The sequence below is a fragment of the Teleopsis dalmanni genome, chromosome X (assembly GCF_002237135.1).
Source record: "Teleopsis dalmanni isolate 2A chromosome X, ASM223713v2, whole genome shotgun sequence".
NCBI classification, from domain to species: domain Eukaryota; kingdom Metazoa; phylum Arthropoda; class Insecta; order Diptera; family Diopsidae; genus Teleopsis; species Teleopsis dalmanni.
The window spans coordinates 61,323,835-61,351,257 of record NC_051848.1 but is presented as its reverse complement, the minus strand read 5'-3'; the positions used below and the strand labels follow the sequence as shown (position 1 = coordinate 61,351,257).

General features: G+C 30.0%; 3 protein-coding genes across 3 annotated transcripts in view; 2 read left to right on the top strand and 1 right to left on the bottom strand.

The window, feature by feature from the left end:
* LOC119661833 (carbonic anhydrase) overlaps positions 1-17,273 on the top strand; it is a 36,186-nt gene extending 18,913 nt beyond the window's left edge. Inside the window, exons 2-4 of the mRNA XM_038071335.1 lie at positions 16,240-16,398; positions 16,468-16,724; positions 16,802-17,273. Coding sequence (XP_037927263.1) covers positions 16,240-16,398; positions 16,468-16,724; positions 16,802-17,164 — 779 coding nt within the window. The 3' untranslated portion in view covers positions 17,165-17,273. The remainder of the gene's footprint in view (positions 1-16,239; positions 16,399-16,467; positions 16,725-16,801) is intronic.
* Positions 17,274-23,774: 6,501 nt separating this feature from the next.
* Positions 23,775-24,748, top strand: LOC119688911 (DET1- and DDB1-associated protein 1). Its single transcript, XM_038103580.1, has 2 exons — positions 23,775-23,949; positions 24,007-24,748. Exon 2 carries the CDS (start codon positions 24,111-24,113, stop codon positions 24,444-24,446), a length of 336 nt encoding a protein of 111 aa, XP_037959508.1. The 5' UTR covers positions 23,775-23,949; positions 24,007-24,110; the 3' UTR covers positions 24,447-24,748.
* Positions 24,749-25,842: 1,094 nt separating this feature from the next.
* On the bottom strand, positions 25,843-26,862 carry LOC119688915 (dolichol-phosphate mannosyltransferase subunit 1). Its single transcript, XM_038103586.1, has 3 exons — positions 26,678-26,862; positions 26,399-26,609; positions 25,843-26,336 (listed from the first exon to the last, which is right to left on the bottom strand). The coding sequence occupies exons 1-3, from the start codon at positions 26,770-26,772 to the stop codon at positions 25,926-25,928; spliced, it is 717 nt and encodes a 238-aa protein (XP_037959514.1). The 5' UTR covers positions 26,773-26,862; the 3' UTR covers positions 25,843-25,925.
* Positions 26,863-27,423: the final 561 nt, after the last annotated feature.

The window sequence follows — 27,423 nt, the reverse complement described above, 5'->3', positions numbered from 1 at the left end:
TAAAATTATTATAAATAAATAATAAGATACTGTGTAGTATAATAAGATACAATAAAATGTACTCGGTGCATCATATTCTCCATCAACTTTTATACAAATAATTTAACATCTCAGCCAACTTTTCTCATAGCACGACTATTTGCCATCCTTCAAATATTTCATTATAAGTATGAAGAAACCAATATTCTATTTTAGAAAAAAGTTCTCTATTTTAGTTATTATAGTAGATTCAAAATATAAAAACTATATTAAACTGAAAATATTTAAAATGACTCAAGTTTGTTTTATAAAAAAACATTTTAGATTGGTATCATAATTAGTATTTTTTTTTTCAGAAAAAAAGATGATTATATATTTTGTAGAGTTTTCTGAGCTGAAAGTATTATACCTAATCACAGTTGCAATAACTATGCCATCAAGTCATTGCAACCTTTAACTATTATTGTGATAAATCCGTCTTAGTTTCATAAGCACGTAGTAGTAGATGTTGCCTATTTCTGTTATGAGTGAATAGGCAGTTGATAAATACCGAAGTCTGAGTCTAGCGATACTATCACAGTGACACAACGTGTTTCCCTTCTGTTGCCCCTTTTTTGTGACAAAGTCTGCAGCTAATTTCCCTTGTAATACCTGGATCAGATAGATGATTCTTAACTCCACAATGTCTAGTAAGAAATCTTGTGACAGGTCGAATACCTATCCTGTTCAGCATTACCAACTCCCTGGTTCTGGCTTTTAAGCGATTTGGCATGAATTCTTAAGATTGTCTGCAATTACATTATTCCAAGCAGTCTGAGCTGCTGCTTCTAGCCATTTGTTAATTTTGAGTGTTAAGAAGCTTCATGAAGGACCACAGAATGTGTGCTTCATGAGTGTATATTCTTAGACAAACTTCAATTGCATGTGCTCCGGCCAAAAAAAAACTGAGTTTTCTTGACTCATACTCGAAAATACTGTCTTGCGTTACTATCTCAGGCTCGATGAAAACGATTGGAGAGCATCCATCGGCGGTCACAGGTGCCCATACCATTACTTGAGATGGAAAAGGAAAATTACTTCGGATGGCCATTCGTATTTTTAAACTTTCAGCAGTGCGTTCAGTTAAGTTAATACGATCAATTTGTGAGTATCAGAACTGCTCAATGGGGAAATTTTTCTCATTAAAAAACACAATATCTGGAAATTCTCCACGTTTGTGTAAGCATAACAACTGCTTCACCCTTTCGAGTCCAACTATTTGTTGCTTTGGTGTAAGATCTTTGATGTTTGGTGTAAGAATATTATTTTATTCACTCTGAGGTGTTTAAGTTCACGAACAATAGCTGGTTGTCACAGTAATACGTTTGAATTCCATTTCGAATATTTTCTGTTATATACCATAGAACTTAGACGGAAATGCTTGTTGTAGCTTGTAAGTAATATAAACAGCTGTCATTCGTTTGAATTTCACGTAGTTGACAATATCAGTTTGACAGATATACATACCTGTATGTATATCTCCAATCGCTTAACCCTGTGTGTTACAGTGAGAACTACCATATATTTTTATCATATAAATCTGTTGAGGTGCAATATAGTATTTTTTTGTGTAGACATTTAGCATTATTTTTAATGATAATTTGCATTTAGTTGAAAAAGGGATTATCGCTTATCACTATTCTTTACTGCTTTGGGTTTTTATCTCAACATTTAATTGAAACTATAAAGATGGATCATATAAAAAACCACAGAGTATTTTATTTTATTTTATATTTTAAGCATATATAATCGTAATTATATATTTTGTTTTCTACTACGTGAATCGTTTTGAAATTAAATTTCGATAATGTGATTGAGAATGTGATTGGGAAAATTTACATTAAAAAGTGTATATCATTCTAAATATGTACGCATAGTTGCATTGCCCTTTGTTATTGATATAATCCCATAGTTTGTGTGAGTTCCGAACAATAACAGACCACACCTAAATATTCATGGAGACATAGAATAAGCGGAAAATGCAAACTGCTTGGGTGTATGTGGTAGGAAAGTTGCAATTGACTGATTTTATTGCTCGTAGCTTTTACATATTTTATTTTATTTTAATTAATTTTTTACATAGAAACCTTTTGGTATTTACTCAATTCTAGTATATTTATGTTAATTCAATTTATGTGCAAAACAAAATGTAAAATAAGCTTTCGAACCGTTTATGGAAAATTGTGCAACTGAGTTCTATTATGCCAAGTCACGAGAGAATCACAGACTAACGTGCGCTGCTTTCATCAAGGTCGTAAATCTAAACATACAAAACATTTCTAGAGAAAGCATTATATATAACTCTTACTTTTCACTTTGAAATATTAATTCCAGATACATCAAAGAATAGACAGTGCATTCTAAAGAGTTCGTGTAAAATTAGATTTAATGCAATGTTATTGCATTGGCGACTATTGCATTTGGAAGTGTTTCAAAATAAACATCAGAGAAACTGCACAACTGATATAATGCACATCACATACGAGTATCAAACGATCAGTTTTTAATTTTCAAAAATATTTTGAACTTTACAATAATTTTTACAATTTTCTGATTAATCTTTTATAACAACTTTGGATATATAGATTCAATAAATGGCTTCCTTTAAAGGCATAATTTTCTTTTTCTATTATACGCAGAATTAAAAGAATATTAATTATTTTTCTGCTAATGAAAATATTATCACAGTGGCGTAACCAATGTTGTGCCGAAGGGGAGGGCGTCATTTACTATGCAACATTTTTGTTGAAGATTTTCTTCAGCTCATTTAATTGATTACAATTACACTTAGAGGTTTGCTTCCCTAAATAAAAAATGATATATTATTTCAATAGGTAATTATCAAATATATAAAAAGAATATTAAAATTTTATTTAAATTTTAATTGCATTGCCACTTTCAGTTTAAATGATGTAATAATTCCATTAATTATAAATTAAATTTGATGATATTTGATTAAAGTGTGAACGCATTTCATTATTCAATTATCTACGAAATTATTGCTCAACTGTAGTCATTTCGTTTCGTTAGGCAAATATTTATTTGCACTTGCAATTGTTAGTTTTTATCTCATCAACTGCACTTCATGCAATTTAGTTAGAGAAGATAGCTAAATATACAAAAAAAAAAAAAACAAAAAGTCAGACATAGAATTAAATAAAAAAAAAAAAAAATTCTCTAGAAAGAAAAATTATCTTTAATATATGTGTTAGACTAGACACACATTTGCCTACGTCTATGCATCTTCCGCCGACCTTGAGTGTAAGCTATCACTGAAGAAAGAAATATATAGCCTTAATATTTATTTCCGGATATAAGAGATATTTAATGATACGTATAATACCAAAAGGGCTTTATCGAAATATACTTTATGGTAAATCAAATGATTCTTTTTTATAACCATAATTATGCGATTTTAGAATTATTTTATTATTAAGATTTTGTTTAAACATTTAACAAAAACTATGAACTTATTGTTAAGGTAGATGCTTAACTTCTTTTAAATGAAATAAATTTTTGTCAATGCTTTCCTAGTACACTAAAGAAAGATTTTTAGATTAGTTACTGTTTCTATATGATATTGGGCATAACATAAAGATTTAGATTTCTTGAGATTACATATTATATATGGACTTATTCTGGCTAATATTCAATCAAATGAAATGAGCGCGTTAAAGTAGATAATTTTGACATTTCTCTATTCAGAAAACTTATTCATAAATAGCACAAATACAACAATTAAATGTATAACATTTTATATATATATTGTTAAAACAATACTCAGCTTATAATGAAATTATTGTTGCTGAAGTCTTCTAATAGCAGTAATAGCAGATCATGATTTCTATGCAGTTTGGAATATGCAATCAAATCCAAAAAAGAAAAGGCCTGAGAAAAAGAAAAAGCTTGTTCATAGTTCTCATAAAATATGTTTATATATTAAATAAATTTTATTTGATTTCAATTAATTTAATTTTATATAATTTTATTAATTTAATCAATACGGTCATGGAAGTATATATGTTGAGGCTAGTTGAGTTGAGTCAGTGCACCTGAGCACTTTTACTCTCTAATAACTGCGAGGTTTCTACAAAACCCCTCTTTGCGCCTTGACTGGATTTTTGTTTATCACTTCACATAGCCTGAGCAATAATTGACCTCAGATCTGCATATCTCCCCGAGGAGCCTGTAACCATTCTGAGATTTAATAACGCGGTGTTAGTAAGTCTGTCAGATTTCGCAAATAATTTCAGGGCTCTATCCTTTATGTATTTTTTGATGGGATCAATCTTGATGTCCTTGAGGATGTCATTCGTCCTAATGTACCAAGGAACTTTGAAAAGTCTTCTCAGAGCCTGGCTTTGTGCAATTTCTAACTGGTGAATAGTAGTGAAGCTTTGCTAAACGCTACACAACCATATAGAAGTGACGAACAAATTATTTGGTTATATATCAGTTTCCTGTTCTTAGCATTGAGGTTTTCTTTTCTAAATAGCGGTTGGAGGTAATGAAGAATTTTGGTGCAGCTAATTCTTTTCAGTTGAACATGTTTAAGCCATGTGAATCGTTTGTCCAACGCGATGCCGAGATATTTAACGATATCCTCCCAGTTTATCACCATATCACCCACTCCCACTCTTGACGGATTCTGTCTCCACTTACGCGTTATAAACAGTCATGGAAGTAGTTGCGCAGTATTATAAAACAGGAATGTTGTGGTATTATTATTTAAATAGCATTTTTTATTGTTACTTATATTATAATGACAGTTCAACTACAAGGTATTGGGACCACATATACCAAAAGTCTGTTGTGAAACAGTTAACGACCTTATTACGTCTTCCCAACACATTCTAATGAAGCCATTTGGGTTTCAATACATATCTTAACAGTCATGTTGTATTGACTCTACCCAGATCGGGTGATTCTTTAAAACAGAAATTTTTTCAAAGAGTGAGAGAAGGAGAGAGAGAGCGAAGAAGAGAGAGAGAGAGATAAAGGAAGAGAGAGAGATAGAGGAAGAGAGACAGAGCGAATGAGAGGGTGAAAGAGAGAGAGAGATTGGAAAAAGGGGGGGAGAGAGGAAGGGGAGAGATAAAGGGAGAGAGAGATGGAGAGAGATAGAGAGAGAGGGAGAGAGATAGAGAGAGAGGGAGAGAGAGGGGGTAGAGAGAGAGGGGCAAAAGGCATTTTGTGTGTTGAATAATGAAGCCACTGATTGACAAAATAAATAAATAAATAATGATTTACTGATAAGTAGTTTCGAAATTAAAGAAAATGGCATTGTGAGGAGTTGTAGCTTCTTAAAGTAACCGATGACATTTAAATAAACACTTAATTACGTGCACATTAAACAAGTTAAGGGATTCAACTTATTTTGAATAAAAATTACGTTTATAAAATATACGGCTTTAGAAACAATAATGAGTTAAGTAAGGGCAGATCAAAAGTTTTAAGGTTTTTCAAAAATTGAATAGTCGTAAATGTTTAATATTATATACTTCTGTAGAACGTATTCACCAGCGTTACAGTGAAAGACAACCGAAAGTTTGTTATGTCACTTTTTAAAATGATCAAAATCAAGGCTTCAAGACATGGGTTCATTATACTTTGACTTACTTCACAGCATCTCCAACATAAAAATTAGTTGCATACTGCATTTATAAACGTTTTTGGTGTTTCATCCGAGAAGAATTTGTGCACTCTTCACTTTGTATACCCACCTATACCATTTTGATCTAGAAAACTTTCATATGAAAGATATAAATATAAATGTTTCGATATTTGTCAAAGACAACTTTTTTTGTATTTCATTGTGGTAATATACTTTTGCATTAACCCATTCGTTGCAACCATACGGCTAGCTTTGATTATTTTTTTTTATTCAAAGAAGATTTTATATTTTTTAGGTAAAGATAAAATGAGACTAATCTTTCAAAGATATATTAAACTTTTCTCATTTAATTGAACCTGTTTTATTTTACTATTAACTATGGGAAATTCTCGGTAAAATTTCAAGTCTGAAATTTGCCTGGTAGTTAATGGGTTAACTTGTAATAGTATTCTTATATAATAATTATTTTATTGCTAAGAAAAGATAATAAGTTTTTAAGGATTAAATTTTATCACGTTTGCGTTATGACGTCTATTTGAAAAAACTGCATAATATTTGCATATATAAAGAGGGGCCATATATTAACCCTTTAGTGTATGTTATTTTGTATGCTTGGTCAATTTGTGTCTTTGGGGTACCCACTGGAAACTTAAGATAATAAACAATTAAATTGCGCTTCCTTAATTTTGATAATTTTTTTTTTGATTATATGTATAAGCAAGAATTATTTCTCGCTTATTGTTTGTCATACAGAATATAAATAATTACGAGTTTAGTCGTTGAGGCGGCTTGATTAATTGCGGTTCGTTTCAACACAATTAAATTTCAGAAATAATCGCTCATTTATACGCTTGAACTTACAGAAACAACGAAAATGACTATAAAGTCTATAAAATAATTAAAAACAAATTTATTTCGTTTAATTGTTAATTTTTTAAGCGTTTTGTTTGAGCAAAGAATTTTTATGTAATTTGCATTTCTGTCAGTAATTCACCCGTGACTTTGTTGGGACTTCATATGACTGCATGATTATTTTAATAAATTTTTGTTATAATTAGTTACAGGTTTTCTAGACACGATTTTCGGAAGTTAGTTATTGGCCAACGGTCATCGATTGCCTTGACAGTTAAGTTGTCTTCCCTCAACCTTTATTTAAATCAAAAGAGTAACGTTTGTGTTACTACTGTTGCGTGCCTAATTACATTTGTTTATTAAATTATTTGGTTAAGGTGCAAAAAAAAAAAATTGCGGATCAATTTAATATTCTTAAACAAACAGTAATTAATTAGTCAGGAAATTATTTATGAATGTTTAAAAGAAACTTATATAAAAGCAAAAAAAGATGTTAGCTTTGGTTTTGCCGAAACTTAGTAACCCTTTACACAGTCTACATTGAGATCTCATTTATATAATAAGATATATATATTAAAATTTACAAATATAATTGCATACATATGATATAATAATATAATATAATATATATAGTATTATATATATTAATAGTATATATAATAATATATAATAATAGTAATAAGAATTGCCATAAAATTTTTGTTCATACTTACATTTTGATAGCTATTAAAGTTAGAGAGTATTTGTGTTTTCCCATAAATTCATAAAAAGTTTAAATTTGAATAAAAATATAAACAAATGAAAAAAATTCCCATAGAATAAGATGAATCTAAAGTATCAGTTTGTAGAACAATCATAACTAAATCTAGCTTCTGCTCAAAAAGTACTCGGATTTTGTGAATAAAACACACAAATTTAAATTTTATTAAAATTTATTTTATCTCCTTCAAAATATGCTCCTTCTGAAGCGATACACATATGCCAACGCTTAACCCAATCTTCCATACACTTTTCGTAGGCATGTGTGGCTTTTAGTTTCTTCAGCGAATTCTCTTATCACAAAAGGGCAATTTGAGTTTCGGAAACGGGAAAAAGTCGCACGGATCCAGATCTGGCGAATATGATGCCTGAGCGTTGACAGCGGTGCCGTGTTTGGTCAAAAAATCACGTACAACAAGAATTTTCCATAGTAAAAATCGCTAAATGCACTTGAGGTAGTCTCACATTAACAGCTGCTATAAACAAACTAATTGACAGTGGGGCTCAAATTTGTACCATATGTCAAGAAAGGGTGTACCAACATATAAAAAAAATTTTTGAAAATGGTCTATTACTAAAAGAGTAGTTAACAAACAACAAATTCCGGATACTTTTTGAGCAGAAGGTACACCGCTCAATATGCTTTTTACCACGTTTGTCTTCTATAAGATAATAGCGAATTTTTAAGTTAAAATAAATACATTGATGTATTAAAAAAAGTTTTTTTGAAAAAATATGTCTCTAAACCATCGGTTCAGATAAGAACTATATAATATATCTCAATCTAAACTGATCAATCCAATCTTTATTACACAAATTACATACTTTAAAAAAGTAAAAGTAAAATAAAAAAGTTTTTCTAACAGAAATATGTGTATGAATCGACAATTTATACGATAGCAATATCTAAACCCGAACCGATATGAACAAAGATTTTTACATATTCTTTTATAAGTATAACTGCATTGTTTAAATTTGAATATCTTTTTTAAAAACAAAGAAAATTCACTTCCGATTGTTCAATGTATATGATAGCTATAAAATATAGTAGTTCGATATTGGTAAATCCAACAATCGCTCAAGGTCCACTATCGAATGCAAAGTTTCATTTGAATAGTTCAGAAACATAGGAATGAGTTTGAACTGAAACAAAGAGATGGACAGATGGATAGGACTTAATGAAATCAGCTCGTCGAGCTGTTCAGAATAAATATATCTTATAGTCTCTATGATGTTTCCTTCATTGTGTTTAAAAAATTTCGTTAAACCGCAAATACTTTTTTCATTTTTGGTATAACAATACTATTTATTATATTCCACAGGCACACGAAATTATTTCACAAATCATAAAAAAGCTATCAATCAATCAAAAATAATTTTGTCATCTTCAAGCACAATGCAACCATGTCAAATCATGAGGGGTCTCACGCAATCCTCAACATATTTTTTGTTAGCCGTAGTTGAGGTATAACTTTCAACTTCTTTAGCGAATTTTCTTTAACAATCGCAATAGACTCGAAGCATCTATGGTACTTTGAAGTACCATAGAAATAGTCGTATGCGGCCACATTAGTTGAGTTTTGTAGTAGGTCCAATACATTTGTTAATTTTTTTTTTCGGAGTATCATTAATTTTCGATCTACTACTTTTGTATTTAATTATTTAAAAAAAAATTATTATTATTGCTGGTATATGTGTCTGACTTTTTGCTGGTAATATGATCGCTGAAACATCAATTGAACTATGTATCTGTACAGCCCGATCTTTTTTTTTTTATTTTTAATCGTTGTCGTACTTTTGTTATTATGTGCTGGAAAGGAATGAAGAAGATGTGTGATGGTTTCTTCTTATTGCTGTGACTTCTGTTATAAATATTAGACCAAATATTGATTTTTTGAAAGTGTGTCGATCTAAAATGTCCGTTAAAGATATTTGTAAGAATTATAGTTTCAATTCCATGCATTGCAAGAAGTTTTCGGGACATATTTCGTTTAAATGTGGTTTGTGTGGAAAAAGAAAAGAACACTTTTTTCTAATGTTGATGCACTTGATCCAAATTTTGAAATTAAAGAAGGTATCATAATTTGCGTCTATTGGTCTAAATTTATATGTAGTAAAAACTGAAGTGTTTGATTCTAGAGCAGAAAATACGATTTTATCTCTATCTTAATAATTAATTTCAATTCGAACTTAATTAGCAAGAAGCTTGCTTTTGTTTGTGAGTTGTTGAATTTGTAAGTGAAGGGTATTCGAACTTCGGCGTAGCCAAATATAAATTATTTTCATATTTTTTTTTTAAATTATTTGCTGCATTCATCACTATATATTAAAGTATATATTAAAGTACAATGTATTGAGATATTGGTAGATTTTAGTTTAGTTAACTATTTAACACTCCTCTCAATATTAATTTATGTCGAAAGTGGACCATTCGCACAACTTATATTTGTTAGTAGTAAAATAGTAAAATATGTTATGCCTATCCGATCTTCAGGGAAAGGTAAAGAACTTGACGCATTTGCGTGCTCTCTTCTTTCCATTTTATCTATTGACTTTGAATCACTGTTTCTGCTGCTTTTGTTTGCTGTGCTGGCCTTTGATTTTTTTCTTTTGTTTGTCTAAACGATATCACAAGCTCACATGTGAGTAAAGTATCACAAGCAAAGTATCTTTGTATCTGAACTATGAACAGAAGTATTTATTTACATGTTTGCGACATAATCCGATAACTAAATATGAAAATTTATAACACAATAAAAATGAAATAAAAAAGAAAATGTAATACAATAGTAAACCAATAATCACGTGCGACATATATGTAGTCATGTGACTATGTGCTTGTGTGTTGTTGTGTTTATTCAAATGTTCAAATATTCAAAATAAGATAAACAATTTCAGATATTGTTGTAGTATCTAGAGACCCTCAACTAATAAATATTAATTATATTTTTGTTTTGTACTTTTAACATTTATAACATTTATATAGATGTGTCAACAGATTTTTCTTACCTTGCATGGAAATTTACAAAAATTTATTTGCCTGTTGATTAATAAAATAAAAATAAAAATATAAATAAAAAAAAAAACCTGTGGGTATTTTTATTGTATTTTAATTTTTAATTATATAATTAACATTTATTTTCTTCGACCACATATAAAGTTTATAATTAAGACCTTAACCCTCTCAACTCGTACACACCCTGCCTGCAGTGGTCATTGTCTTGTCTCATATTGAGACGATTGATTGAGTGCTTGTGATATGCAAGTGCAAATTGTTAAAATAAATAAAATAAATAAAATAAAAAAAAATAAAAAATGAATTGTGAAGAAATTGCAAACACCACAAACTCAGCTGACAAACAGACAGAAAGACGGAAAGACTTAAGCGCCCCTAAGCATGGATACGTCCATTATTTTGATACCGCTTCAGTGCTATTTTCGCATATCAATTGACACTTTAAAGTGGAGCTTAACTCGGCATTAATTCATCATATATACAACAGAAAAATTTGATATCGAGTTTTAAAAATAATTTCTGATAATAATAATAATTAAATCAAAAAACATGACTGACAAAAATATCGTGAAAATACAAAAAAAGAAAAAAAAATTCATTTAAAAAAGACAAATAACTTAAACAAAAAACTAATTAATATATTAATAAACACAAAATAGGTAATCAATTATCTGTTGTCATGCTATTATTATTAGCATTACTCCATGTCATATCACCTCTAGTACAAGTGCTGCGAAAAGATATCAATTTTTTTCTGTCGCTATGATAAAGTCAATTAATTTGTAAGCCAAGAAGAATACCTAGGTAAAGAAAAGACCTGGTGGCTTCGCGGAGACTTTTCGCGCAATGCTTCATGTGATTAATTAAGTTTTGTAGGTGCGTGTGGTTGTGCGGGCTCTGTGAAAAGTTCTTATATAGAAAAGTTATTGTTAACTCTTATCATGGACGGACAGACATGCAAGCAGTTATTAAATATTATATCAAATGCAATCAATTTTTTAAGAAGTGCAATCAAAGTAAATATAGTTAAACAGAATTGAATTAATTCATTTTAAAATTTTACGAACAACACTGACTATTTAAAAATAATTACTTATGAATCCATAATCCAATTACAAAATTTTTAAGTTGTAATTCAAGCACTGTTTACTCAGAAATTTACAAAATCTATTTATATAGTACCTATGCGTCCTGTATCCTCATTTGCTTCTGCATATTTGAACTTTTTCACATTATCAACTACGTCTTCATCCGCGTCTCTATCTGCAAAATTAAAACACGTTACATCCTTATTGTAAGTTATAGAATAAGAAGAACAGAGCACTGAGTACTTGCAAAAGTGCAATTTGGAACTACCTCATAATTTTTATGATATTTAATAAGAATTAATCTTATATATAAAATTAACATTATGAATATGTTAGTTACCGTACTCCTCCGAAACGGCTTTACCGATTTTTACCAAATTTTATATGTGTATTCAGTAGGTCTGAGAATCGGCTACTATCTATTTTTCATACCGCTAAAGTGATTAGGGAGTCCCTACCCAACAAAAATATCCTTATTGCTTTAACAAAAAATTTTTTATTTTTTTGACATAAATTTTGTTTATATTTTTGAAAAAGAAAAATTTTTTTCTTAATATTTTATGTAACTACGCCAACAAGTACATCGAGCATTTACATCGACTTCGTTCTTCGTCTTCGGCTTGCATGGCAGATGGAAAATGTACTAAAAATTTTTCTAAAGATTTCACTAATGATACTATAACAAATACCGACGGATATCCAATATATCGTCGAAGAAATCCCGATAATGGGGGACAATGGCGGGTGGTAACGTATTCGCCTCTGCTAAGCAAGACATACAATGCTTATATTAATGTTGAGTTTTGCAGTTCTGTGAAGAGCATCAAATATATAAGTATGTCCATAAAGGCGGTGGTATGGCTGTGTTTAGAGTAGAAAATACTAATGTAAATGCTCCTCCAATGAACAAAAACGGTGAAATTACGCTCTACCAAATTGGTCGGTACATCACCTCCAATGAAGCTGCTTGGCGTATCTTCGGCTTTCTAATTCATGAACGGGATCCAGCAGCTGTTCAGGTAGCCGTCCATCTTGAAAATGGTCAGCGTGTATTTTTCACGAACGAGACAGTGATTGATCGTGGTACAAATCCACCTAAATCTGCACTCACTGCATTTTTTGAATTGTTTAATAGTACGGATGATTTTGGTGCCTTTGCAAAAACATTACTCTATTCACAAGTACCACGCTATTTCACATGGCCTTAAACAAAAAAATGGATGCCCCGCAAGCAAGTTTCACCAGTTGATGCATGTCTCAATTTATTTAAATCAAACGCTTATTTATAGTTAATCCAAGACACACTGAGTACTTTTATCTTCGACTGTTGTTGGTTAATGTTACTGGCCCATTATCATTATTATTATTTACAGTCAATCCAAGACAATTTAAATTTGAAGATACAACAGTTGTTGCCAGGGAACTTGGTATCATAAAATCTATTGATTTTAAATTAATAATTTAATAAATAAACTATAATAACTTAAAAATAATATTGTTTGGCGTTTGTTATTTTTATTATCCTTTTCGTTCATAGCGCTCCATGCCTATTTCATGCATATACCACATACTTACACACTTATAATAAGTAAGTTACTTTTTGTCTACACTAGAATTTATCTAGAAACTAGAAATAATTTATAAGGCAAAACAGCGTTTGTCGGGTTATCTAGTATATATATATAATAATGATATAATAAAGAGGTTTTTTCGAACAGTAGTGAAATACAACAACAAAAATTTATTTTTTATATTATTTTAATTAATTGAATTTTTGGCTGACCATACAGCTGTTTCGAGTATTGCCAAACATACCCATCATCAGTGGTCTTGGAAATAATTCTTGTATTTAATTATTCGTAAATAATTATTTTTTGAGACTGCAAGTACCAGGAATCGAACTCGGGTCCTGCCAAATGTGAAGCTCAGAATCAGCGCACCTTAACCAACTGATCCAAAGCCGTACTTGACTTTTTTGTTCGCATATTTTTCTGCAATTTGATTACTATTACTTTGAAAGTTTTTTATTAACAATTTTACTTGTTGTGTTTATATTAGAACGAAATCATAATAATATAATAATAAATTAACAATTGATAATATTTATGAGGTATTTTCTATCTTTTCACACAGACACCAGACCATTGTCGTATCATATGTTTAAAATATATTTTTTTTAATATAAGTTAATAATAATGTAGAAAATGATTAACAAACTTTTAGGGGTCAAAGTCAAAAGAAATCCAGCTAAAGATTCTACAATTAGATACGCAAGTACTTAGTGAAGCAAGCAATGCTTCATCCCATAACTCTTATACTGCGAAGGTGGTGATAAGTTGATTAAATAAACAAATGCGTTTAGCATTGTCCCAGATGTATCTTATTTATTTATTTTTTGTTTTTTGACTAAGAATAGTATAAATATAGTTTCAGTTTCCATATATCTTTTTATTTGAACTTTTATCTTATAAACTCGACTGATCTCGACGGATCTCGACGATCGCATTTATTTCAAACAAGTCAAGGTAACCCAATTTTGGATTTGTTTAGCTCTTAAAATATTATACTTTAAACATATGCATGAAATTGTCAGGAAAAAACAATAAACCATAATTTTGATATTATTAGTACTTTAAAAAGAAGTACACAGTGGAACTGAATTATTTGAACAATTTTTCACTTAACATAACCGACTTTATTCAATTAAATTTGCTACTCTGTGGAAATGCGTAAATATTGATAACGCGAACTGTTAATGTTGCTTACAGAAACACGACAGCATTTCATTAAGCAGATAAAAGATACAACAGCGGTGCTATAGTTTATGATATTTTAATTCATCATAAATTGTTTTGATTGAGCATAAACTGTTTTATTGTTTAAATAAATTATGGCAGACCTAAAACATTATATTAGACAAAGGCGTAAACATAGATTCACTTAGGGGATTTTTTAGAAATTAACTCAGAGTTTATATGAATATATTTATATTTTTATGAAAAAGAAAGGCATTATATTTAATGTTAAATGCTACGAAATATTCCAGGACAGATTTGAACAGACAGATTTCCTTGCATACTCCACTGGTTTTAGAATGAGTTAGTTAATTAAAACTTTAAAAAAAAATTGTTTTCAGCAAAGTTAGAAAATGATTTTATGTATATTCGCTTCCCCTGCTACGGCATAGGTCTGAAATGATTCTTTTGAATCTAACTCTATTGGGTTCTTCTCAGTTTAGCGCATGTGGGTTTCTTTTCTTTTAAATCGAACACCTTTTTGACCTCATCACATTCTTATTCATAAAATAAGAAGACACGTATCTCTGGAAAAAATTTTGTAATTTTTTCCTAGGAAATATCAACCCATAGGGTTTGGAGAATCGGCATTGTAGAAACATTTTCAAATAGCAATATCTCAGGCTACATAAATGATAGAAACTTTATATTTAGTAAAATTTAAAACTGAATCTAAATAAAAAATGAAAATTCTGGGAATATATTTAAAAAAAATTTTTTTTTTAATTTATTGGTTAATATTAGTACTTAAAAATAAAAATTCTTAATTGTTTAACAATTTCTTAAAAGTTCAATCAATTATCTTTAAAGTGCAAGAAATTTGAAATTTCTATTACTTGTATAGCCTGAGGTATGGCCATTGTCTACAATGCCAATTCTCAAAACTCCATGCATTCATATCTCCCTTGGTTACAGAAATTTTTCCCAAGATACGGGTCTGCTTATTTTATAAAAGGAGCTCATAAAAAAATTCAGCTGAATCGGTGATCATTTTTTGCCCAAAATCCGTCCGGTTTGTAAAAGAATGACCCATGTACAGCGCATTTGTGAGCTTTCTTTTTCAATCGTTCTTCTGCGCTCTACGTAAAATGTGCCTAGCTGTCTGCGGACTACTGCCAAACTGTTTCCATTTTATAGTCTGCGAAGAATATTTTTGCTTGTTCTTTTGAATCTAACTTTTATTTGCAACAATTTTCTCGTATATGCGAGAAAATTCATTGTAGATACGATTTGGCCATTAAATTTGTAAAATTTTATTTAAAAATATTCGAATTTTGGTTTTAATCTATTTTGAATAGTCCTAGAGTGGAAAACTTCTTTTTTGTATAAAACTTCATTAGCCTTTGGATTAACTATGCATAGCTTCGTTCTTTTGTGAGTTGGCGGGATTTCCAAATGGTTTTTAGTCACTCACCTTTTTACCTTTTGTATGCGTATTGAAACATCCGCATTGGCACCGCTTCTGTTTGTGATGACACTTTCAAGATACTTGAACGAATTTACGCTTCCTACTCTTTATTATTATCTGCATCTAAGTGGAGCCTTATGCTCTACTTAGGAGAGAAGAACAGTAGTAAGTAAGTAAGTAAGAATCTTGTATCTTACCATGAGCGGTGTATATCCTTTTGGTATTATCTGTATATATTTCGAGCCTTGTGCTCTTTGAGCAACCACATTTGCACAGTAGGGCATGCAAAGTCATGGAGGTGATCAAAATCTGTGGAACCTATGATATTATATGTTTTAGAACGCGATATGAAAACAACAGCAATTTATTATATTTAGATAACATGACAGGTATAAAATCTCTCCAATATAGGAACACTAAATCCAACTTGGATTAAAATTGCACGAATCTTATTCTAAGGTGGTTAAGCCATTTTTATTTTTCTAGAACTTTTTAAACTATTCACTAAATTAGTCAGTTTTCTCATTGCAAATGTTTAAAAGAACTAAATGTCATCAACACAAAGAATTTAGAATTTAGAATTTAGAAAATTTTTTTGCACTAGATCTCTAAATGTATTATAATATCTATTAGAATATGAATTCTAGATGACTTAACAATTAATTAATTTCCTTTTATTTCCATTTCAGGACCAGCACATTGGTTTAAGGAATTTCCCCAAGCATCAGGACATCGTCAATCACCTGTTGACATTAACACTTCAAGCGCCAAGAGAGGTCGCGATTTAAAAGCAGCTGCTTTGAAATGGAAGTACGTTCCTGCCGATACGAAGAGTCTTAATAATCCTGGTAAGAGAATAAATCTAAAAAGTGAAAATCACTCAACACTTAACACGATATTGCATATATTGCTTACAGGCTATTGTTGGCGCGTGGACGTTAATGGTGCTGATTCTGAATTGACTGGTGGTCCTTTAGGCAATAATATTTATAAATTAGAGCAATTCCATTGTCACTGGGGTTGCACTGATGACAAGGGATCTGAGCATACCGTCGATGGGGAGTCATTTGCTGGTGAATTGCATTTGGTGCATTGGAATACAACTAAATACAAGACATTTGGTGAAGCAGCTGCTGCACCAGATGGTTTGGCAGTATTAGGTGTCTTTTTAAAGGTGCGTAAGCAAGTTTAACCAAAAACCTTCTCTTTGAAATTGTAATAACTGTTCTAAATGTTCTATTTGAATATTAGGCTGGCAGACATCATGATGAAGTGGAGAAAGTAACTAGTTTATTGCCATTTGTTGTGCATAAAGGCGATCGTGTTACTTTGCCCAATGGCTGTGATCCAGCTAAGCTTCTACCAACTACTAATACCTATTGGACTTATGAAGGTTCCTTAACCACACCACCTTGCTCAGAATGCGTTATTTGGATTGTCTTCAAGACACCAATTGAGGTTTCACGCGAACAACTCGATGCAATGCGCGATCTCAATTGCTATGATGTCAAGGAAGATTGCCCTTGCAATGAATTGAACGGAAAGGTCATCAATAATTTCCGCCCACCATTGCCACTGGGTAATCGCGAATTACGTGAAGTTGGTGAACATTAATTTTAAAATGTAATAAACAATAAAGTCAGTAACATAACGCAAATATAATCAACTATTAAAGCAAAACTAATGTACACTTAAAAAAAATTATTCAGTAAAAGAAGTGCCTGGAGAGAAACTTTTATGAAGTCTGAAACTGTCATCATTTGGTTTGGTCAATGTAATGTATGTGATTTGTTAAATTAAAAAAAAAAGAAAAAAATTGTTAGAAACTTATTGTATTTGTTACAATTTACTATTAAACGAAATGTATTAAAAATATTTTTTAAATATTTTATTAAAGTTTTAAAAATGTTAATTTAGAAATTTAAAGCGAAAAATATATTAAAACAATGAATAGTAATATTATTTTTAGAGTATATATAATATATATATAATATGTACCACGCACAAATAGTCAATAAAGTAGATATGCAAACTTGCAGTGTAATTTTTTTATTATTGTTGGAACAAAATAATTAAAACTGGACTAAGAAGTCCGATTAGGACAAAGTATTTAAAACATAAAACTTATGGACAAAAAAGTTCTATAGAAGAATCCTTAAAAGATATAGTAGGTTAAAATAGATTTACTGAAAAGTTCGTTCCAATCTCATCCGTGCGATATGGAGAACACTGAAGTTCATTATTCTTTCCTTCCACCGGCAAGACAAGATGAATGGAGAGCGTTTTATTACGAGTTTATGTTTTCTCTACTACTTGAAAACAATGTAGAAATGTAGATACCTTATACTTTTAACTATTTTCTTAAAATTCTAACGGGGGTTCGGTTTACATACAGTCACCAGTGAGTAACTGCAGTTGCATATACATTATTCTGCTTAAAGATATGCTATATATTTCGAATACAAAACCAAAATAGCCATAAACGTGGTTATAGGATGTATAGCAATAGATCTGCAGACAATTCATAGACGGCAGCGCAGCAAAATTTCAGAACACAAGAGCCAAACTGCACGGATAAAGTGCGGATTCAAACAGACGTGCACTGTTAGCAGAGGTGGAATATATCAACAAAAGACAAGTGAATACATAAGTTTTACCCATAAATTGCAACTTGGACTACAAGACAGGTTCGCAATATAGAAAATCTAACTAAACACAGTTTATTAATTGACATGGTTGTTTTCGAGAATATTTGCTGAAGTACTAGCATGTCGATGGTCCCTTTTGTTTATACTAAGACAGAGCGACAGAAACCGTTAAGTATAACATAGTGTAGACCATTTGGACTAGCTAGAGAAGTGTTAGAAAGATGAATAAGTGACCTTATTACTTATATTGTAGTCATTCAATACATATTATCTTCTGCATACACATGTTAACAAGTTAATCAGATTATAATAGCAATTATGCAATAACTGTGACGCGAACAATACAATGACACAACTAGAATAAATGATAGGTAATAGAGTAGAGTATTAAAAATTCATCCAGTTCTCTCTAGTTAAAACATTGTTGGCAATTCTGCGGAACTATTCCTAGAGAGCAGAATGAGATTATAGATATTAAGAGCATACAGTGTAAGGTGTAGTTTGTAGACGTACTGTCTAGCGAGTTTGGCATATGCAAAAGCATCGTTCCAGCGTAAGCCCTCAAGAGGGTCAACACCATCCGAATTTTCTTGATGCCATATATTTTGTTAGTATGATATGAACAGAAATTAATACAATTCTGTTAAAGGAAGAAAGATCAGAACAGGTCTATGAAATTGTTTTTATGGCGGCTTTAGTAGACAAAGGAAAGTTTTGGTAGTTTTTTTGCTTTAAGTAGATCACTTCTACTTTATTTTTTTTCTTGTGCAGTAGGTGGAAAGCATCGAAAGCCCCAGTGTGAGACTTGAACCCACTCAAACCACCTCTTAGGAATGAATAGAGAAGATTTCCATAGCAATATGGAAACTTCATTCAAGTAGACGGGGGAGAAAGAAGAAAGTAAATAGGCTTAATGCCTAGCAGGCTAGTTTCATCTAAGCCAGAAAGCATGGGTATATATTTTAGGTTGATTGGAAGATAGTGAAGGAGTGGGGTCACTGCGCAGGCGCGGGGGTGTTACAGGTAGACGACATGAGTGACGAAAGCAACGATTATATAGAGGCATGATGGAAGAATCGGAATCCCATTCATCAAGATAAAGGGAGAGTATGTTATCCCATTGAAATTTATTGAAATAATTTTAATTTTGTATTTTGGCGAATCAGTTTCAAATCATATTTTAATTGTTTTTATTTTTATGTGTACTTGTTTTGATAACCACACTATTTTATAAATTTTAGAGCAACGATAAATTGGCCATTGGCACATAATAACAATAAATTGCGTTGAATAGAATTAGGTACATTATGATTATGGTATATTCAATTATAAAATACATACGTCTTTTTGTTGGGAGTGAAATGTATCTAACCCAAACACATCTACAAAGGTTATATAGTGTAATATAATTAATTCTACAAACTTCTTCTAAATAATTCCTAATTATATGTACAAACAGTTATTATATTATTATATTTTTATATATATATATATATATATATATATATTATATTATATTATATAAATAAATAAATATACATATATATATTATATATATTATTATTTTATGAAGCCGAGGTTTATTCATCAATAAGAAATCATTAAATTTTATACCATCATTAACTTTATAATGATTTTTGTTAAGTTCTAGAATTATTAGTAAATTGGTATTACGACCGACATTTAATTAGTTTTTTATATTTTTACCGGGCTTAGGTCGTTTATTCAACACATAAGTTTATAAAAATGTTTTTTAAAATATATAAAAATTACACTTTTTAAACTGTGGTAAATGTTTAATTTATTATATTTTTACACAAAAATTGTTTTAATTACAAATATTTCGGTCTAATTCGTAGACCATCTTCAGTGTATATAAAGAAATTACATATTTAAATATATGTAAATGAACATATAAACATATTTTCAAAACAAAAATGACAAACATTGTTGTCTCTTTCAATGTTTGACATTTTTAACATTTAAATTTATTTAAACAAAAGTAAAACATTAATTTGAAAAAAACAATAAAATTTAAAATTAAAATCAAAAAAACGAAAATATTTTTTAAATGGGTAACAATGGAGGATAAATTAAAAATTTTTTTATACTTATAAATATATATTAAATTTCTCTATGGTTAATCAGAGACCTGTAAATTTGTGCAAGACCCTCTGTGCCTTTTTTGTAGTTTAGTCTCTGATTGTCCGGAACTTCAATGATATGTAACATTTCAAGCATTAACCTACGTCTATAATTAGGCTCTTTGTTGATGATCTGTATTTCTTCAAGATTTGGAGTATGGTTTTGGTCAACGGGAGTTGTTCTGCTCTTTATGTCGTGTCTGTGACCAGCGATTCTCGTCCTGAGTTTGTTTTTTGTTGTACCGACATAAAAAATATTTTCGTTTTTTTGATATTAATTTTAAATTTTATTGTTCTAGAATTATATTATATAATAATATAATAATATTATTATATATTATTAAAGCTGCTCCTCCTACTTTAAATTTATAAAAAAAAAATCCCTAATAAATGAAAATGAATTATTAATTGATCTTGATATTTAATAATTAGTTCATCCTTATAATTATTTATAGCTGCCTACACATTATATCAACATATATTCTTATATTAATATATTTAGACTAGTTGAGTCAGTGCACTTTAGCACTTTTACTCTCTATTAACTGCAAGGTTTCTTCATAATCCCTCTCTACGCCTTGACTGGATTATTGTTTATCACTTCATCAGATTAACCAATAACTGACCTCAGATCTGCATACATCCCCTAGGAGCCTGTAACCATTCTGAGATTCGGTAACGCGCTGTTGGTAAACCTGTCAGATGTTTATTCATTTAGAATGAGAAATGTTCTTGAATTTATAATGTTAATCATTTTCTTGATTTTCTTTAAACTTATTTCTAAAAACTAAAAAAATTTATTTTTAATTATAACTTAAAATGTTTAACTTTGTGGTAACCAATATTAAACATATTATTTTAAATTATGAAAAATTTATCATTACATAAAATAAGATTTTGATTATTAATTTGAATCAGTATAATTTTATTTATTAATAGAACCAGGTTTATATTATAGATCAATGGTCTTAGAAAAAGTTCTAGTTTGTTATTTAAATAATATCTCAGGTGCAGCAAATATAATAAAAATTCAACGCTAAATATTTTAACATTTAATATCCCAAATTTATCATCAATGCAATTCCAACTGTTATGCCTTTACAAGTAAGCGCCTATTCCCATTAATTTTATATAATTTGTGAATGGAACAAGATATATAATATTGTACATCAATCGTCTTAGAAAATTTTTTATTTGTAATTTAAGTAATATCTTAGGTGCAGTAAGTTTAATAAAATTCAATGCCATTTCGACATTTAATATACTAAATTTATCATCAATGCAATTCCAACTGTTGTGCATTCACATTTTGGCGCCTATTTCAATTAATTTTATATAATTAGTAAATCGAACAAGATATATAATATGGTACATCAGTCGTCTTAGAAAAAATTCTAGTTTTTTCTTTTTAATAATTTCTTAGATATAGCTAGCTTAACAAAAAATCACTGTTAGCTTTTCTTTAGCAATTATATGGACTTACCAATAACTCTTCAACTGTACGTTGTGTTGTTGCAGTGCCATTTTAATGAGTTATTGAATTTTTCAGCGAATTTAATTCAAGATGGCATGCCATCTATTAACAAAGTTTGCACAAAATTTTTGAATATATTTAATTAACTTAGACTTATTTCTATTTTTTCAAATAATTGTGATTATTAGAATATTGTATTAAAAGTTTTTTCTATATTTACAGTTTTCCAACTTCTGGTATATGTTTTTTTATAAGAAAAACGTCTTTTTTAAAAGAGCATACATTTTTGAACTTTGACACTCAATAAATTTTAAATTAATCAAATATGTTATAAATATAAATACATCAAATACAAGCTTAAAGTCTCCTCTTTCAATTAAGCTAATTTGCACAATTGCATCTACATTGTGACCGAAAGGTTTTCGGAAGTTCTCATTTAAAATTCGCGCGCTGTATATTTTTCGATATTTTAAGTTTATGTAGTTTGGCAGCACTGTCCTTAATTACTATGCCAAAAATGAGCGCGATCTGTCAGACAGTTCGTTTACGGCAGCTGTTGAAACCAGTTCCCCTCAGTAGTGCGTTGCGAAAAAACAATGGAAAAAAATATTGAACAAAGAGTTTGCATCAAATTTTGTGTTTCGAACGAAATTTCGTGTGCAGAATCGTTGCGAATGCTACAAAAGGCTTATGGGTAATCAGTTTTATCGAAAACTCAAGTTTATGAGTGGTACAAAGCCTTTCAGGACGGTCGTACGACCGTCGAAGACATGCCGCGTTCTGGACGACCTTCGGCCTCTACCACCGACGAAAACATTGAAAAGGCAAAGGAAATCGTGTTCCAAAATCCTCATGTGAGTGTTAGAGAGATAGCACGAGAGCTAGGCATCGGTCGTGAGAGCTATCCGCCGTAAACGGCCTCAATTGTGGAAGGATAATTCATGGATTTTTCATGACGATAATGCTCCCTCGCACCGAGCCAACATTATCAACGATTTTAAGGCCAAACATTCAATAAATACCATCAAACAGCCACCGTATTCACCTGATCTTGCACCGTGTGACTTTTTCCTGTTTCCCAAACTCAAATTACCACTCAGAGGAACGCGTTTTGAATCCATAGAAGACGAAAAACAGAATTCGCAGAGGGAACTCAAAGCCATACCGGAAAGCGCCAATAAAAAATGTTTTGATGATTGGAAGAAACGTTGGCATTTGTGTATCGCTTCTAATGGAGCATATTTTGAAGGAGATAAAATAAATATTGATGAAGATTAAGAATTTTGCGTTTGTACATTGTGACCGGAAACTTTTCGGTCACAATGTATGCTTTTAAAATTATAATTAATTTTGTAATGTAATTTTTTTTTACAAAATTTTATTCTATTATTTTTAAAAAAAATTTGCTCCATATTTTCTAAAAACTAATTATATTCAGAAAAACAGATATATTTTTTACTGTTACATGCTTTTTATTTCATAATTTTTGATTAAGTAATAAAGTTTTAATAAATTAGTGTTTGAAAATGACATCTCTTCCTTCATCGCAGTACTTTTCCTAAGTTAACCTAACAACTTGTATATATTTATACATTAAATAAAAAGAAATTTTATCCTTTTTAAAATAAACTATATAAGAAATGGCATCTGTAGTTTAAAAGTTATTAATAAATTAGTGACCCCATCTTTTGGGGCTGATATTAATTTTTCATTTTACATACAAAGGGCATCATTTACATATGAAAGTTGGATGGAAATAGGAAATTAATTCAATTTTCTACTTAAAAATCCTTTTTGCTACATTAATTTTAATAAAATAATAAATGTTCCGTAATTAAAGTGTACTGCATTTTTCATGCGGCAAAAAATGTTTCATTTCCATTTTAGACTTATCGTCGACACTGTCTTCACGCACATAGTATTAATTCAGTAAATAAAAATTTTGTCCATTTTGCCACACTGTCGATGCAATAAACGTCAACTGGATTGGAAAACATTACCTGTAAATTATACACTTTTACGAAATATATTGTTCTTAGAAGTAAAATACTTGAATTATTTATATATTAAGCGGTTTCATAGCTAGAAACATATATATTTCTAAATTTTATAGTGAACACTTATTGGAACAAGGTAACGTACTTTAAAATAATGATTTATAATGATAGTTAAATTTTTTTTGTTTAACAGCACAAATCGTCATTTATTTGGCGAATTTAATTTTGAGCCACAGTTGTAACGTATAAGCTTCCAAAACGGCTGCCAATAGCAATAACACTCCTTCTACTCGCGAAATGGTCATCGCTGAGTTTTTAAAAGGGTTACCTTCCCATGATCCGAAAAACTTTTCCCTATACAATACAGAACATGGTCCTCGCACATCACAGAAACGCCCATCCGTCTATTTACCAACAGATGACATACCAACGGAACAGCGCATAGTGATGGACAAGCGTTGTGTTCTGTTACGCTACTTGACGCAACAATGGGACAAGAAATCACTGCCAAAGAAACGTGATCATGCTACTAGTGAAGGCAGCGTCTCTGGCTTATCTGCAAATGCCAACTCAAATAGCACCCCATCCGGTTGCAAAAAACGTTCCCGTTTAGACTTTGTCGACATCAATTAAATTGCGATTAAAGTGTCAAACCCCAGCATTTTTCATCCAATGTCTATATACGCAATAATTATATATTTTAATGAATAGTAAATATATTTAGCAATAATTGTACTGTGAGATTAGCCGAATCGTGAGAATTTAGTGTAAGTTGGGCTTTAGTACCGAAATTTTATTTTTGGTCCACAAAGTCGCGGTGATTATTTATATTAATTAATTTGTACCAACTAAATGTTTGTACTGTGCTGAGAAATAGAAAACGTATGTTAAAAAAATGGCATATTTATAGAATAACAAGAAATTGTATATTACTTTTAAATAAATTTTTTTTATAAATTTCATTTCTTAAAAAAAATATTGTGTTTACCTTGAATGTGTGGGGTATGAGCTGTGAAGAGTTTATAGTTCTCAAGTAAATATAACAATTAACGTATACATACATATAATTTTATTTTATTCATAATAGCTTATAATAGCAATTTAAAATATACGTTATTTATATATATTTTTAACTCATAACACCATTTTATCGTTTTGTGGGAAACCTGCGTAGGCGTTTATGATATCGAAACATTTAAAAAGTATGCGAAAGTACTGAATATAATTCTGTTAATTAATTTCGTATCTATATATTCATTTATACTTTTTAATAAATTTTTAAAGTTTCTCTCTCTATATATATATATATATATATAAAAGTAACTAAAAAGAATATTTGGTAAGAATTTGTATTTTTTTGTTTTTAACGAATGTCTGTTTTTGATTAGAAAAATAAATGAACTATAAATAAATATTTTTAAAATTAAAAAATATTGTAGAAATTGGGTTTTTATTTTTATAAATTTATATAATATATTTAAACTTAAAATAGATTGTTCCAGAATCGACCGTGCCATCGTCTCGGAGGCACAGTTGTTGTAACCCGCGAAGATCTATCAAGCAAATAACTTGAAATAAATTATAAATAAGGTGGTGTGTAGTTCGTCCCTTCTAACAAATCCAAAAGCAGTTGGTCTCTTCGGAATTAAACAAAGAGACCAACAAGAATTAAACAGATTGTCTAAATTTATGTTAATATCTTCAAACTAAATTCCGATTATTTTCAATTGATAAAAGCTTTTATACTCTTTCAAATAAAAAAAGACAATGACAAATCGACGTGTTTCTACAACATTAACACATTATCTATAAAATTTAAATTTAAAGCATTGAGTATTTGTATTATCGAACACATACACATGTCTAGTACAAGTTCCTCTTAGATGCATGTATGGTATTTTTATAAAACTACAGATATCGTTATTTAATATGTAAAGGAATGTTATTAAATTGTTCTTTATTTTAAAATAGTAAATTATTGTTAGTTGCAAATAAGTTTTCTTAAATAATTGCTTTATATATACATTATGCATATAATAAAAATATACTTATAGTATAAACATAAAATATATAACAGTTAAGGACATTATCGAAATGTCCTATAAGTACGTTTTATGTAGTAGCGAATAAATATAATAGATTTTTAGCAAATTGTACAATTTCAGTACCACCCAACTTTGAAGTTCCATAAACACGATCAACAAACGTTATTGGCACTTCAGCAATACTGAAACCATGCTGACGTGCACGCACTAACATTTCCATTTGGAAGACATAACCTTTAGACACACAACTTGATATGCATTTCTCTAAAACGCTTTTCTTATAAAGTCTAAACGATCCGGTAAGATCCGAAGCATTCGGACGAAGTAACACTTGTGATAAAAAATTTGCACCGCGCGATATAAGCTTACGTTTAAAGTCCCAACCATATACACCACCTGAACCCAAATAACGAGTGCCTGACACAATATCGTAGTCTTTTGTACGCTGCAGTTTTATAAATTCCGGTATGAATTTTGGCTAAAAGTATAAGTTATTTAAATCTTTAAAACGAAGTTTAAAATAGAATTATTCAAACTTACGTGATGGCTTAAATCTGCGTCCATAATTATAACGTAATGTCCTTTGGCGTGTTTGATACCGTGTATGTAGGCAGTGCCTAAGCCCAATTTCTTAGCTCGCGGCAGCAACACAATTTTATCGTCACCATATATTTTTTGTAAATCTTTTGCTACATCTAAAGTGCCATCGGGACTTCCGTCATCGATGATTAGAACTTCATAATCGAAGCCGCTAGTATTAAAAAAATTATATATTTTTATTTTGTTTCTTTGAGAGATGTTTTCTATTCGTTTACATACCTTTCACTCATATATTTCGTGATTAGCCATATTATTATTGGCAAATTATCTTTTTCATTGTAAGTTGGTAGTAAAATACTATATTTTGCAATCATTTTTTCATATATATTTTATTAAAAACAAAAACTAATCTAATTAAACATCTCCCCGGTGCTTAGAGTCGTGATTAATGTCAGTGATCAGTTGACGTGTATTTAAAAGGGTTGCCAACTTCGCAATAACATTCATACAAATTGTTCAATGGGGCAAGTATGTCATTGTAGTTATAGGATGTGTGCGAGTTCGAGTAAATTGAGGTAAAGTAAATTGAAATTTCCTAGGAATATTTTGCACTGCACTTTTATAACAATTTATTTATTTATTAATTGCACTGATTTATTATTTTTGGTTAAAAGTTTTCACATTTATTTATTAAACATCTTATAAAATTTAATTTACGCTACTCGAAATTCTGATAAATACCAACATTCGTTACCATACCGACATAATTCACTATTTTCCTCAATTTGCTATCAATTTACTTGAACTTTTATATTATGTTTCAACTGCAGCTAATGCCACATTCACACTGTTTCATTTAGGCGGTAATGCTCATTAACGCCATTAATAAGGATGACTTACCATAAAAAATATTTCATATAAATGAGCTAGCTCATTATCACTAAATCAGCTCACTTAAGGCGAAAAATGTCGAATGCAATCTTTAAAAATAAATTTCCCACGAGGGAAATTACCAAAAGTTGAAA

Excerpts from the sequence above, each read along its gene's own strand:
- LOC119688911 (XM_038103580.1), top strand. The coding sequence starts at position 24,111 with ATGGTCATCGCTGAGTTTTTAAAAGGGTTACCTTCCCATGATCCGAAA.
- LOC119688915 (XM_038103586.1), bottom strand. The coding sequence starts at position 26,772 with ATGATTGCAAAATATAGTATTTTACTACCAACTTACAATGAAAAAGAT. Across the intron at positions 26,610-26,677 it reads ACGAAATATATGAGTGAAAG|CGGCTTCGATTATGAAGTTC; the intron begins GTATGTAAACGA and ends TTTTAATACTAG. Across the intron at positions 26,337-26,398 it reads ACGCAGATTTAAGCCATCAC|CCAAAATTCATACCGGAATT; the intron begins GTAAGTTTGAAT and ends TTATACTTTTAG.